Source organism: Oncorhynchus mykiss, chromosome 10 (genome assembly GCF_013265735.2).
Source record: "Oncorhynchus mykiss isolate Arlee chromosome 10, USDA_OmykA_1.1, whole genome shotgun sequence".
Classification (NCBI taxonomy): domain Eukaryota; kingdom Metazoa; phylum Chordata; class Actinopteri; order Salmoniformes; family Salmonidae; genus Oncorhynchus; species Oncorhynchus mykiss.
The window spans coordinates 64,315,127-64,330,561 of record NC_048574.1 but is presented as its reverse complement, the minus strand read 5'-3'; the positions used below and the strand labels follow the sequence as shown (position 1 = coordinate 64,330,561).

The 15,435-nt window shown below is 47.7% G+C and overlaps 1 protein-coding gene across 11 annotated transcripts in view; it reads left to right on the top strand.

The window, feature by feature from the left end:
• Window positions 1-15,435, top strand: part of LOC110533185 (teneurin-3) — a 410,089-nt gene that overhangs the window by 384,026 nt on the left and 10,628 nt on the right. For all 11 annotated transcript variants that reach the window (XM_036933606.1, XM_036933607.1, XM_036933605.1 and 8 more), the window contains 8 exons: window positions 189-290; window positions 476-649; window positions 892-1,502; window positions 4,807-4,982; window positions 6,736-6,971; window positions 8,895-9,191; window positions 14,255-14,480; window positions 14,713-15,041. In XM_036933606.1, coding sequence (XP_036789501.1) covers window positions 189-290; window positions 476-649; window positions 892-1,502; window positions 4,807-4,982; window positions 6,736-6,971; window positions 8,895-9,191; window positions 14,255-14,480; window positions 14,713-15,041 — 2,151 coding nt within the window. The remainder of the gene's footprint in view (window positions 1-188; window positions 291-475; window positions 650-891; window positions 1,503-4,806; window positions 4,983-6,735; window positions 6,972-8,894; window positions 9,192-14,254; window positions 14,481-14,712; window positions 15,042-15,435) is intronic.

Sequence of the window (15,435 nt, the reverse complement as noted above, 5' to 3'; positions counted from 1 at the left end):
TTTTCACCCCTTCAGGCTAATAAAGGTTATGTTTGATTTCTTTTTCTTCTCCTTTAAGTGGATGTAAATTGTTTAGTGTTTTTGGGTCTGTAATGTATTTTTGGTTACGTGTCAGACCCCAGCTGTCACCCTTGGCGTTGGATAATGAGGATCCTAATAAATCAAATCAAATCTCTGCTCTGCTGTAGGTTCGTCTGGAGTGGCCCACAGCTCTGGCCATCAACCCCATGGATAATTCCATCTATGTCCTGGACAACAACGTGGTGCTGCAGATCACTGAGAACAGACAGGTGACCATCACACTCCCACATAGGAGCACTTCTATTACATACACAAATACGTTCATGCTGGTAGTGGGAACAATGCATGATGGTTAAGGCGAGATGGAAGGATGCACCGACCCATTGGGTCTGAATAAGCCTTGGCCAAGATACTGGTCGTCTCTTTGACTTGTGTTGTTGCTGTGTCCCAACAGGTGCGCATCGTGGCGGGACGCCCCATGCACTGCCAGGTGCCGGGTATAGAATACACGCTGGGCAAGCGGGCGGTGCAGACCATGCTGGAGGGAGCTGCCGCCATCGCCCTCTCCTACAGCGGCGTGCTCTACATCGCCGAGACTGATGAGAAGAAGATACACCGCATCCGCCAGGTCATATAGTCCTGTGATATAGTACAATGATATGTCATGAGATGCAAACGAAGAGGGGGGGGGGAAAGACCAAGAACAACGTACTGTTGTATTTGTCGTTCTGGCTGGCACTGCTTTTGCAGCCTATTTTGAAAATCTTTCAATGATTGTTATGTCATTGTTTTTACCCTCGTTGCACTGATTGTAAGTGACTGTGGATCAGAGCATTCTGCTAAATGATTCAACTTCACATGTAAATGTAGGTGTCCACGGACGGCGAGATCACACCCTTGGCCGGAGCTCTGTCCGACTGCGACTGCAAGAACGACGCCAACTGCGACTGCTACCAGACGGGCGACGGCTACGCCAAAGACGCCCGCCTCAACTCGCCCTCCTCGCTGGTCGTCTCGCCCGACGGTACGCTCTACGTGGCCGACCTGGGCAACATCCGCATCCGCGCCGTCCGCCGCAACCAACCGCCGTCGGGCTCCGCCGTGTCCGGCCCGGGCTCCTTCGAGGTGGCCTCGCCGTCGTCCCAGGAGCTCTACGTGTTTGATTCCAACGGAACCCACCAGTTCACCATGTCTCTCGTCACCGGGGACTACAAGTACAACTTCAGCTATAGCAACGAGGAGGACGTTACAGCCGTGACGGATAGTAGTGGCAACACCTTGAGGATCCGCCGCGACCCCAACCGGATGCCGGTGCGGATCGTTGCCCCGGACAACCAGGTGATCTGGCTGACAATCGGGACCAATGGCGGGTTGAAGACACTGACGGCCCAGGGACAGGAGCTGGTGCTGTTCACCTACCACGGCAACAGTGGGCTGCTCGCCACCAAGACCATACAGATAGGATGGACCACCTTCTATGAGTAAGTAGTACTTACTGACCAGCAAAGACTTGGGGCTCCATTTTGACTGACTATCTGACTGACTATCTGACTGACTATCTCACTAACGATCTGACTGACTATCTGACTGACTATCTGATTGACTATCTGACTGACTATTTGACTATCTGACTATTTGACTATCTGACTGACTATCTGACTGACTATCTAACTGACTATCTGACTGACTGACTGACTGACTATCTGACTGACTGACTATCTGACTAACTATCTGATTGACTGACTATCTGATTGACTATCTGATTGACTGACTATCTGACTGATTATCTGATTGACTATCTGACTTGGCTATCTGAATGGCTATCTGACTGACTATCTGACTTGACCATCTGACTGGCTATCTGAATGGCTATCTGACTGATTCTATGACTGACTATCTAACTGACTATATGACTGACTATCTGACTGATTCTATGACTGACTATCTAACTGACTATATGACTGACTATCTGACTGATTCTATGACTGACTATCTAACTGACTATATGACTGACTATCTGACTGACTATATGACTGACTATATGACTGACTATCTAACTGACTATATGACTGACTATCTGACTGACTATATGACTGACTATATGACTGACTATCTAACTGACTATATGACTGACTATATGACTGATTCTATGACTGACTATCTAACTGACTATATGACTGACTATCTGACTGATTCTATGACTGACTATCTAACTGACTATATGACTGACTATCTGACTGACTATATGACTGACTATATGACTGACTATCTAACTGACTATATGACTGACTATCTGACTGACTATATGACTGACTATATGACTGACTATATGACTGACTATATGACTGACTATCTAACTGACTATATGACTGACTATCTGACTGACTATCTAACTGACTATATGACTGACTATCTGACTGACTATCTAACTGACTATATGACTGACTATCTGACTGCCCCACTGTTTTTTTTTTGAGAACGCTGCTATAAGAGAAGTCTATCTCCCTCTGATGTACCCTCAGACTGTGTAAGGAAGTGTCCTCCTTAAGTCCTAACTCTTACAACACGAAGACAACACGAAGATGTCCTTCATCATCCTATATCTTCTAGTGATTGGCTGTGTGTATACTATAGAGCCAGCAGCCATCTTTTCTGCACTTCCATCTGATCAGTATTAGTAAGGCAGGGGCTGAACAATGCCTGCTCAGCAAAACCCTGTCACACACACACATACACACACACACTCTCTCCCATACACACACATACACACACACCACACAACTCAGGGGAAATCTTTATATAAAACTTTCCGTTCCGTTTCACCTTGTGCTTGCACCACGTTCCAACACATGGAGGAATAGTTGTAAATTATGCAGTGTGTGTGTGTGTCATGCTTGGAGGGGAGCTCATCTGGGAGCCACACCCACTGTCACCATGGAGGAAATATGTAAAAATGGAGGGAGAGAGGGAAAGAGAGAACAGAGGGAGGAGAGAGAGAAGAGTGCGAGACAGAGAGAGTCATAAAGTGCTTGTTACTCCCAGAGCAGACATACACCAGCAGACACAGGGCTGTCACTACATCTCTCGCTAAATGTGATAGTAGGCTAGCACGCACGCACGCACACACACACACACACACACACACACACACACACACACACACACACACACACACGCTGACACTGCCTCCAGGCACCAAAATAGACTCCCAGCCATAATGGGACAGCAGAGGCCCTAGTCAGCTAGGCCAGTGTGATCATTCAGCTTCTATAGCCCCAAACTTTTACCACAGAGCCCTTGCCAAAAAGACTGCCTCTGAGTCTGAACCCAAACCCTGACCCCTATCCCCTCGTACAAACCAGCAGCCATTCATACATCGTCCCCACTGTAGAACTACAGTATCCTTAAATACATGTACAAAAACAAACAAATGTTTCCTGATCTGTCTCTCAGATATAGGAGAGACACTTCAAGACAAACAAATCTGTTCCATGTAGTGAATCTGTTATTCAGTGTGATTGTATGGGCTAATACCAGTAAAGATAAACATGTATATTTTTGGGGATACTTCAAGGGGTCTTAAAATTCAAAATCAAAGAGCAAAATGTTTCTTCCTTTTCATTCTTAAAACAATTCCATATATATTTTCCTCTTTTTCTCCCCTCTCTCTCCCTCCCTCTGTCTTCTCCCCTCTCTCTCTCTCTCTCCCTCTGTTTTCTCCCCTCTCTCTCTCTCCCTCCCTCTGTCTGTCTTCTCCCCTCTCTCTCTCTCGCTCCCTCTGTCTTCTCCCCTCTCTCTCTCTCCCTCTGTCTTCTCCCCTCTCTCTCTCTCTCCCTCTGTCTTCTCCCCTCTCTCTCCCTCCCTCTGTCTTCTCCCCTCTCTCTCTCTCTCTCCCTCTGTCTTCTCCCCTCTCTCTCTCTCTCCCTCTGTCTTCTCCCCTCTCGTTCCCTCTGTCTTCTCCCCTCTCGTTCCCTCTGTATTCTCCCCTCGCTCTCTTTCTCTGTCTTCTCCCCTCTCTCTCCCTCTGTCTTCTCTCTCCCTCCCTCTCTCTCTCTCCCCTGTATTATCCCCTCACTCTCTTTCTCTGTCTTCTCCCCTCTCTCTCCCTCTGTCTTCTCTCTCCCTCCCTATGTCTCTCTCCCCTCTCTCTCCCTCTGTCTTCTCCCTTCTCTCTCTCTCTCCCTCTGCTTTCTCCCCTCTCTCTCCCTCTTTCTTCTCCCCTCCCTCTCCCTCTCTCTGTCTTCTCTCCTCTCCCTTTCTCTGTCTTCTCCCCTCTTTCTCTGTCTTCTCCCCTCTCTTTCCCTCTCTCTGTCTTCTCTCTTCTCTCTCTCTTCTCCCCTCTCTCTCCCTTTCTCTGTATTCTCTCCTCTCTCTCTCTTCTCCTCTCTCTCCCTCTCTCTGTCTTCTCTCCTCTCTCTCTTCTACCCTCTCTCTCCCTCTCTCTGTCTTCTCCCATCTTTCTCTGTTTTCTCCCCTCTCTCTCCCTTTCTCTGTCTTCTCCCCTCTCTCTGTCTTCTCCCCTCTCTCTGTCTTCTCTCCTCTCTCTCTCTTCTCCCCTCTCTCTCTCCCTCTCTCTGTCTTCTCTCTCTCTTCTCCCCTCTCTCTCCCTCTCTCTGTCTTCTCTCCTCTCTCTATCTTCTCTCCTCTCTATCTCTCTGTCTTCTCTCCTCTCTCTATCTTCTCTCCTCTCTCTCTCGCTCGCTCTCTCTGTCTTCTCCCCTCTCTCTCCTTCTCTTCTTCCCCTATATTTTTTTCTTTCTTTCTTTCTTTCTTTCTCCCCTCCAGTTATGACAGTGAAGGTCGTCTAACCAACGTGACGTTCCCTACGGGGGTGGTGACCAACCTGCACGGGGACATGACCGGGGCCATCACGGTGGACATTGAGACGTCCGGCCGCGACGAGGACGTCAGCATCACCACTAACCTCTCCTCCATCGACTCCTTCTACACTCTCGTCCAGGGTAAGTAGAGGTGGGGAGGTGTGTGTGTGTGTGTGTGTCTGTGTGTGTGTCTGTGTGTCTGTGTGTGTGTGTGTGTCTCAACTTTGTGAATACCAGTCATGAATTTTAATGAGCCACATTGATAACCAACAGCATTGATTAGTTGAACGTCAACACAATACTAATGACTTCACCAATTACTCAATGGGCATTAATCCCTGATCCCCTTTCATTATTAAAGAGGTCATAAAATAAAGACAGCTCAGAGATCAATATACTTAATCATACAACAGTAACTGTCTGTTTGTAGACAGAGGAGTGGAGTGGAGAGGAGAAAAGAGGACAGGGGAGGAGAAGAGCAGAGGAGAAGAGAGGAGATAAAATAAGAGGAGAAGAGAGGAGAGGAAATGATAGGAGAGGAAATGACAGGAGAGGTGGAGAGCAGAGGAGAGGAGAGGAGAGAAGTGCAGAGGAGAGGAGATGAGAGGAAAGGACAGGAGGAGAGCAGAGGAGAGGAAATGAGATTAGAGGAAAGAAGAGGAGAGGAGGAGAGCAGAGGATAGGAAAGGAGAAGAGAAAGGAGGAGAGAGGATAGGAGGAGAGAGGAGAGGAGTTGAGAGGAGAGGAAAGGACAGGAGAGGAGGAGAGGAAAGGATAGAATAGGAGCAGAAAGGAGAGGAGAGGAGAGGAGGAGAGCAGAGGAGATGAGAGGAGGAGAGCAAAGGAGAGGAGAGGAAAGGAGAGGAGGAGAGAGGAGAGGATAGGATAGGAAAGGAGAGGATAGGAAAGGATAGGAGGAGAAAGGAGAGGAGAGGATAGGAGGAGAAAGGAGAGGAGGAGTGCAGAGGAGAGGAGATGAGAGGAAAGGACAGGAGAGGAGGAGAGGAAATGAGATTAGAGGAAAGGAGAGGAGAGGAGGAGAGCAGATGATAGGAAAGGAGAGGAGAGGATAGGATAGGAGGAGAAAGGAGAGGAAGAGAGGAGAGGAGAGGAGAGGAAAGGACAGGAGAGGAGGAGAGGAGAGGAGAGGAGAGGAAATTATAGAATAGGAGGGGAGAGGAGAGGAGAGGAGGAGAGCAAAGGAGAGGAGAGGAAAGGACAGGAAAGGAGGAGAGAGGACAGGAGAGGAGGGGAGCAGAGGAGATGAGGAGAGGAGAGGAAAGAAGAGGACTGGAGAAGAAAGGACAGGAGAGGAGACCTCTCTCCTCTAGGAGAGGAGAGTAGAGGAGAGTAGAGGAGAGGAGAGGAGAGAAGAGGAGAGGAGAGCAAAGAAGAGGAGAGGAGAAGAAAGGAGAGGAGAGGAGAGGAGAGGAGAGGAGAGGAGAGGAGAGGAGAGGAGAGGAGAGGGGCCTTGAAGGGTTCTATCAATGCAGACCCAACATAGGAATCTTCCATCCTTTATAAAACAGAAGGGGGAATGGGGTTCTCAAATCTGAAATCAGATGTTTCTTATTTAAGCAATAAGGTCCGAGGGGGTGTGGTATACGACCAATATACCACGGCTATACCACGCTGTTCTTATGCATGACGCAACGTGGAGTGCCTGGATACAACCCTTAGCCGTGGTATATTGGCAATGTACCACAAACCCCAAGGTGCCTTATTGCTATTGTAAACTGGTTACCAACGTAATTAGAGCAGTAAAAATACATGTTTTGTCGTACCCGTGGTATACGGTCTGATATACCTCGGCTGTCAGCCAATCAACATTCAACCACCCAGTTTCTATTCTTTATTATTGTCTTCATGGAATTAAACTTTCTCTCCACCACAGACCAACTAAGGAACAGCTACCAGGTGGGCTACGACCACTCTCTGAGGGTGATCTATGCCAACGGGATGGACACACACTACCAGACGGAGCCCCACATCCTGGCGGGCGCTGCCAACCCCACGGTGGCACGGAGGAACATGACGCTGCCCGGGGAGAACGGGCAGAACCTGGTGGAGTGGCGCTTCCGCAAAGAGCAGACCCGGGGGAAAGTCATCGTGTTCGGAAGGAAGCTCAGGGTGAGAAGGGAGTTTGATGGAGAGTGGCGGCCATTTTAGTTTGATTTTTTTGTTTTGTTTAAACTGCAAAGTCAATTAGCTATATCGTCAAAATATAAGCGGTAAATGAGGTATTTAGTCTTGATTTAGGGTTAGGCATAAGGCTTATGAGAGGAGCTGCCATTTTGTTTTGTAGGCAGATGTGGAGGTTGGGGGTTTCTTTTTTCCTTTTTTGGCTGTAGCAGCTTGGCACCTTTCACACACTTCCCAGCAGGCATAGCTGATTAAAACATCATTACTATCTGTCTAGGGGTTTCTTATGTGGATTCTAACAGTTGGGGTTTCACAGCCTCTCTCTTCCCTCTTGAGATGATTTAGTCAGATCTTTGGCTGCCACTTCCTTCTCGTTTTTAGCATGACATCATTCAAACATAGGCTACAATATAGGACGGGTCTTGGTCGAGGTTTGGTGCTAACTACGATATGGATTTAACCACTGCAAGGGAGTGAGACTATTAGTGACATTGAGACAAATTAGTGACAGTTTGTCAGCGGTTAGCGAGGGACAACGATGCTTTATTGCCGCAACGTTTTGTCTCTTCCAACATCAAAGACAATATCTGACAGTCATTACCATTTACCCAACAAAAGGAAAAGGTACTTTTGTTTCCCTGCTGACTCGTCAAGGGTTAATTCCCTAATTCCCATATCTGATGCCTCCTGTATGTGAACTAAAGCTGATGGGACACACACATGGATGGGACACACACGACACAAACACACACGTCCTGCTACATCTAATGGTGGGGTTGCATATTCTGAGCCGTTCCCTCTGTCAGAGAAGAGGGCTGGTCTCCAAGGTATTACCCACTCCTCCTTCCAGTGTCTGTCTTCATCTCTCTCTCCAAAGACTGCTCTCTGTATGTCCCAAATGGCACCCTATTCCCTATACAGTGCACTACTTTTGACCAAGACCCATAGGGACACTGTACATGCACTATGTAGAGAATAGGGTGGCATTTTGGACTCATCCCATTTCTGTCTGGATCTCAGCCTCCTCGTCTCATTACTGAAGAATGTCCAGGAGGAATCAGGGGCCTTTGCTTACAAAAAACACATGAAGGCCATATTGACATCCTTCCTCTGTTTTCTTTCCCTCGTTCTTTTTCTCGTTCCCTCGTTTTGCTGGCAACATGAAAACCTGAAGGGGGGGAGCGGGCAGGTAGGCTAGGTGGGTGTCCCCACGGCATCCATCCAAGCAGGAAATGACATGCTTTCTTATGGGAAATAAATTGAGGCCGGGGTCACGTTCTGTTGGCTAGTGTCTCGGTGTGTCTCGGTGTGTCTCGGTGTGTCTCGGAGGCATTCCGAAGGCCCCTGTCATCTTCAAATGAGTCTCAGCTCCCACTAGGCTGAGAGAGAGACTCTGCATGGTTACCATCACCATATTATTCTTATTCTCACTCTCTCGCTCTCTTTCTCTCTCTCATTCTCTCTGTCTCTCCACCTCGCTGAATTCCTAGGGGGGGTCATTTATGAAAGCAAGAGTTTGAACACACGCCAGCCAGTCTCTCACTTTAATGAAACTCCCTTCACAATAACGGCTAATCGAATGCTAATAATCCCTTAAATGAATTTAGTGTCGGTCTTGAGAATCTATCACGGTAAACAGCGGTTTAAACAAACAGCGGGTCATTGGGAGGCGATAAATAGCGGTTCTGGGTCGGGAATTGACTTTGAAAGGCGGTTCAGTTCACAGTTTCATAATTTCTCCTCTTGTGTTTGTTAGCTTTTTGTTTTAAAAGTTCAACAATCTGTCCGCATGTAAATAAAGTGGAAATAATGTATTGTTAATAAACATTACTCCTCAGACTGCAAACCTTTTTATTGGATTTGTACAATATTTAAGTTAAAACTGTCCAACCCTTCTGCTTTTCTCTCAAGGTGAACGGCAGAAACCTTCTCTCGGTGGATTACGACCGAACTCTCCGGACAGAAAAGATCTACGACGACCACAGGAAGTTCCTGCTGAAGATCGTGTATGACACCCAGGGCCACCCTACTCTGTGGGTCCCCAGCAGTAAGCTGCTGTCAGTCAACCTTACCTACTCCAGCACGGGGCAGGTGACCAGCCTACAGAGGGGTCCCACCACAGAGAGGGTGGAGTACGATGGTCAAGGGAGGATTGTGTCCCGAGTGTTCGCCGATGGAAAGACCTGGAGTTTTACATACCTGGATAAGGTAGGAACTAGAGGAAGGATGATCGGCTAGATTCAGCCGCGGGCCAATTATTTTCTGGACCGGATGGTCAGGGGGCCGGAACATAATTCCAAATGATTTGTCGACAAATTGATCGCAAGAAGCCCAAACAGATATAATGTTTGACTAAAACATAATCATTTCAAACCTGGCCTAGATTTCTATACGATCACGCTTCTCTCTATTATACATGGGAATACTTAGGAACAGATTTCTTAAATGAAAATCACTTGGAGACGATTTCCTGGTGTTTTTACTCTCTTTTATGTCCAACAATAAAAAAAATTATAAAAAAATTGCTCAGAAAACGTGCTGCCAGTTGGGGAACGTGCTGCCAGTTGGGGAACGTGCTGCCAGTTGGGGAACGTGCTGCCAGTTGGGGAACGTGCTGCCAGTTGGGGAACGTGCTGCCAGTTGGGGAACGTGCTGCCGGTTGGGGAACGTGCTGCCGGTTGGGGAACGTGCTGCCGGTTGGGGAACGTGCTGCCAGTTGGGGAACGTGCTGCCAGTTGGGTAACGTGCTGCCAGTTGGGGAACGTGCTGCCAGTTGGGGAACGTGCTGCCAGTTGGGGAACGTGCTGCCAGTTGGGGAACGTGCTGCCAGTTGGGGAACGTGCTGCCGGTTGGGGAACGTGCTGCCGGTTGGGGAACGTGCTGCCGGTTGGGGAACGTGCTGCCAGTTGGGGAACGTGCTGCCAGTTGGGGAACGTGCTGCCAGTTGAAAAACCCACATCCACACACGCATACACACACTCTGGTGCCATGATCAGCAACACCAGCAAACACCCCATATTGACAATGCAAAAACATTGTGAAAAAGTAGTTGAGGACTTAGTGTGAATGCACTTGCATCACCGATCAATTGCATTCCAACTAGTGTTTTGGTGAGTAGCTGAACCGATATAGTCAATGTCAAACGCAGCGCCACTTTGTTTGCTGTCAAAATGTCCCTCTTAAACTCCACTCCGCTGTGTGCTGAAGAGCAGTGTTCCTACACCCTGGCATTACAGCGTCAGCTGATAACTACACCGTGAGTCTCCCCTATGAACGCCCAGTAAGCTTTACCCACACACACAAACACAACCACTTTCTGTCCCTCTTTAACCATAGACGAGCTGTTCAAATCTGTAAAGACCGGTGCATCTCCTGCTATAAAAGGATTAGTGGTGGGGATAGTCGTCTATTTTCATTGTCAGCACAAAAAACACAAGGTTATTTTCTGAAGATGAAAACAGTGGAAAATAAAAAAAGCCACTAAAGTCATTGAAGGCCCCCTTGAAAGCTATGAGTGTCAAAACAGAAAAGATGCTTTGAAAAATATACAAGGGAGTCTGCACAGGCTCTATAAAAGGACCATATTCCCTTTAGGTAGTAAGGGATATATAAAGAGAGGGGAGAGGGGAGAGGAGGTGGTGGGGGGAGGGGGGGGGGGGGGGAGAGAGAGAGAGAGAGAGAGCAACAGCAGGAAGATAAAATAGACATTGTTTGTGGATGCTAGTGTACAGAGTGATGGCTTAAGAGGGACTAGTGAAGACCAGAGTTATGGAAACGAGACCCAGGGGAGAGGAGGAGGCTGGAGCTGGGGTTTAGACAGCATGGGGAGGCCACAGGGACACAACACAGAGAGAACAGAGAGAGAGAGAGGGTGGGTGGGTGGGACACAGAGAGAACAGAGAGAGAGAGAAAGATGGAGAGTACAGAAGGAGAGAGATAGAGAAAGAGTGATAGACGGTGGGACAGAGAGAGAGAGAGAGGGTGGGACAGAGAGAGAGATAGAGAAAGAGTGATAGATGGTGGGACAGAGAGAGAGAGAGAGGGTGGGACAGAGATAGAGAAAGAGTGATAGATGGTGGGACAGAGAGAGAGAGAGGGTGGGACAGAGAGAGAGATAGAGATCCCAAGCTAATTCCCCAGAGTAGCAGAAACTTTTCTCCGTTCTCACTTCCAGGACAAGCTGTAGAGACGATCCCAGAGGTTACGTTTACATAATGACAAATAAACTACACTGAACAAAAATGTAAACGTAAAGTATTGGTCCCATGTTTCATCAGCTGAAATAAAGGATCCCAGAAATGTTGTCCCACAACACAATGCCACAGATGTCCCAATTCGAGGTAGCGTGCAATTGGCATTCTGAGCAGAAATATCCACCTGAGCTGTTGCCAGGGAACTGAATGTTAATTTCTCTACCATAAGCTTCCTCTAACGTTGTTTTAGAGACTTTGGCAGTACGTCCAACCAGCCTCACAAACGCAGACCATGTGTGTGGCGTCGTGTGGGCTGGCGGTTTGCTGATGTCAACGTTGTGAACATAGTACCCCGTGGTGGCGGTGGGGTTATGCTATGGGCAGGCATAAACTAGATATAACGAACACAATTGCATTTTATCGATGCAAATTTAAATGTACAGAGATACCGTGACGAGATCCTGAGGCCCATTGTCCTGCCATTCATCTGCCGCCATCACCTCATGTTTCATCATAATGCACGGGCCCATGTCGCAAGGATCTGTACACAATTCCTGGAAGCTGAAAATGTCCCAGTTCGTCCATGGCCCGCATATTCACCAGACATGTGGGACAGCATTCCACAGGCCCCAGTCAACAGCCTGATCAACTCTATGCGAAGGAGAGGTGTCACGCTGCACGAGGCAAATGGTGTTCACAGCAGAAACTGACTGTTTTTTTGATCTACGACCAAACATCATTTGTGACCAACATATGCATATCTGTTTTCCCAGTCATGTAAAATCCATAGATTAGGGCCTAATTAATGTATTTCAATTGACTGATTTCCTTATGAACTGTAACTCAGTGAAATATTTCAATTCAGTATAAGTTTGAAATAGGGCTGGACACCGCCCACCCACCCGGTGGTTGCCTGCCGGCCAAGAGCTCTGGTAGAGTGACCAGCAAGAGACATATCCCTGGCCAAACATATGTTGCCACAGTAGCCACACACACACACACACTCACACACACATAGACACAATCACACACACACATACAGTGAAACAGACAGACAAACATACACAGGGACACAAGCACAGTGCCTGGGGAGCTTGTGTTAATGTCTGTTCATGTATGACAGACAAGGTGAAGGATCCTCCAGGCAGACTCCCTCTTTAGAGAGAGAGAGAGATAGAGAGAGAGAGAGACATGCAAACAAACCAACACAGCCAGAGATGCATATCAGAATCCTGGAGGGACTGGAGTGAAGTTGTTGTTGTTATTGACTCACTAAGATGCTCTCTGCTCATCTATTCTGAGCCTTACCTTCCTACTTCCTACTTATGGGCCTCATTCTTCGGTAAAAAATGTTGTTGTTGAAATCACGACCAACCATCCGCTAACTAGCATAGCGACTGCGTCCCAAATGGCAGCTGATTCCCTATGTAGTGCAGTACTTTTAGCCACAGCCCCATGGGCCCCGGTCAAAAGTATTGCACTACATAGGGAACAGGGTGCCATTTCAGACGTAACCATCCACTTCCACTCTCCCCCCCGCCGCTATGCAAAGTAGCTAATTACCTGCTGTTTGGCTAAGTGATTGTGACTTCCACTGGTGCCTACCTTTATGAGATTAGTAGGTAGACCCTACACTACTCCACACATACACACATACACACACACACACACACACACACACACACACACACACACACACACATGGGCGGAGAAGAAAGGAGAGGAGTGCTAGTAAATGCCAATAATTACGGAACACTTTAGAATTAATGCAGTGAAGTGCATTTAACAGAGTTCTGCGTTTAGAGACTGGGAGGGAGGGAGGTCAAGGGTAACTCAATTAAAATAAAGAAAATCTTTCAGGAAAGGGAATGTTAATTCCTGGTTTAGCGCTCCATTTGAATTTGTAATGTACATTAGAGTTAATAAATTCTTATTTCTCTCTTTTCTCCCATTCCTCTCCCTTCCCTCATTCTCCTTTCTTCTTCTCTCTTCCTTTTCTCCCATTCCTCTCCCTTCCCTCATTCTCCTTTCTTCTTATCTCTTCCCTTTCTCCCATTCCTCTCCCTTCCCTCATTCTCCTTTCTTCTTCTCTCTTCCTTTTCTCCCATTCCTCTCCCTTCCCTCATTCTCCTTTCTTCTTCTCTCTTCCCTTTCTCCCATTCCTCTCCCTTCCCTCATTCTCCTTTCTTCTTCTCTCTTCCCTTTCTCCCATTCCTCTCCCTTCCCTCATTCTCCTTTCTTCTTCTCTCTTCCCTTTCTCCCATTCCTTTCCCTTCCCTCATTCTCCTTTCTTCTTCTCTCTTCCCTTTCTCCCATTCCTCTCCCTTCCCTCATTCTCCTTTCTTCTTCTCTCTTCCCTTTCTCCCATTCCTCTCCCTTCCCTCATTCTCCTTTCTTCTTCTCTCTTCCCTTTCTCCCATTCCTCTCCCTTCCCTCATTCTCCTTTCTTCTTCTCTCTTCCCTTTCTCCCATTCCTCTCCCTTCCCTCATTCTCCTTTCTTCTTCTCTCTTCCCTTTCTCCCATTCCTCTCCCTTCCCTCATTCTCCTTTCTTCTTCTCTCTTCCCTTTCTCCCATTCCTCTCCCTTCCCTCATTCTCCTTTCTTCTTCTCTCTTCCTTTTCTCCCATTCCTCTCCCTTCCCTCATTCTCCTTTCTTCTTCTCTCTTCCCTTTCTCCCATTCCTCTCCCTTCCCTCATTCTCCTTTCTTCTTCTCTCTTCCTTTTCTCCCATTCCTCTCCCATCCCTTATTCTCCTTTCTTCTTCTCTCTTCCCTTTCTCCCATTCCTCTCCCTTCCCTCATTCTCCTTTCTTCTTCTCTCTTCCCTTTCTCCCATTCCTCTCCCTTCCCTCATTCTCCTTTCTTCTTCTCTCTTCCTTTTCTCCCATTCCTCTCCCATCCCTTATTCTCCTTTCTTCTTCTCTCTTCCTTTTCTCCCATTCCTCTCCCATCCCTCATTCTCCTTTCTTCTTCTCTCTTCCTTTTTTCCCATTCCTCTCCCATCCCTCATTCTCCTTTCTTCTTCTCTCTTCCTTTTCTCCCATCACTCTCCCTCCACCTCCGTCCTCCTCCCTCCAGTCCATGGTGCTCCTGCTCCACAGCCAGCGTCAGTACATCTTTGACTACGACCTGTTGGACCGCCTGTCTGCTGTCACCATGCCTTCGGTGGCCCGTCACACCATGCAGACCATCCGCTCCCTGGGCTACTATCGCAACATTTACAACCCCCCGGAGAGCAACGCCTCGGTCACCGTCGACTACAGCGAAGACGGACAGCTCCTCAGAGTGGCCCACCTAGGGACAGGTCAGACAACTGTCAGAGCTGCTACGGTTGTGTTGTGTGTTGAGTGTGTCTAACGTCCTTGTCTCGTCTGTCATCAAGTACATTTTTTATTTTTTATTATCACAAAAAAAAGAGAACATTTTCAGAAAGTTTAGGCAAACTTCACCTGAAACTGTATTGCCATTCAACAAATATTGCTAGGAATTGATGTTGGTGTTGTACACAGAATAACCGCCCACTTCTACATCAACAGGTCGTAGAATTCTCTACAAGTACCGACGACAGAACAAAATGGCGGAGATCTTGTATGATTCAACGAGGGTTAGCTTCACCTACGACGAGACAGCCGGTGTGCTGAAGACAGTGAACCTCCAGAGCGAAGGGTTCATCTGTTCCATCCGGTACCGGCAGATTGGACCGTTGGTGGACCGGCAGATCTTCCGGTTCAGTGAGGACGGCATGGTGAACGCACGGTTTGATTATACCTACGACAACAGCTTCCGGGTCACCAGCATGCAGGCTGTCATCAACGAGACGCCGCTGCCCATCGACCTCTACCAGTTTGACGACATCTCCGGGAAGGTGAGGTTCTTCAATTTCGTCTAAAACCTTATTTTTTTTAAATGTATTTTATTATCCCTTTCTCTCTCCAATTTCGTGATATTCAATTAGTAGTTACAGTCTTTTCTCATCACTGCAACACCCGTACGGACTTGGGTGAGGCCCGTTCATCCTCCGAAACACAACCTAACCAAACCGCGCTGCTTCTTGACACAATGTCTGTCCACTTAACCCGGAAGCCAGCCGCACCAATGTGTCGGAAGAAACACCATGCACCTGGCAACCGTGTCAGCGTGCACTGCGCCTGGCCCGCCACAGGAGTCGCAAGTACGCGATTGGACAAGGACATCCCTGCTGGCCAAATGTCTATATTTAGTTCATTTAAAAGTCCAAAAATGTATGTAGACATCATTTT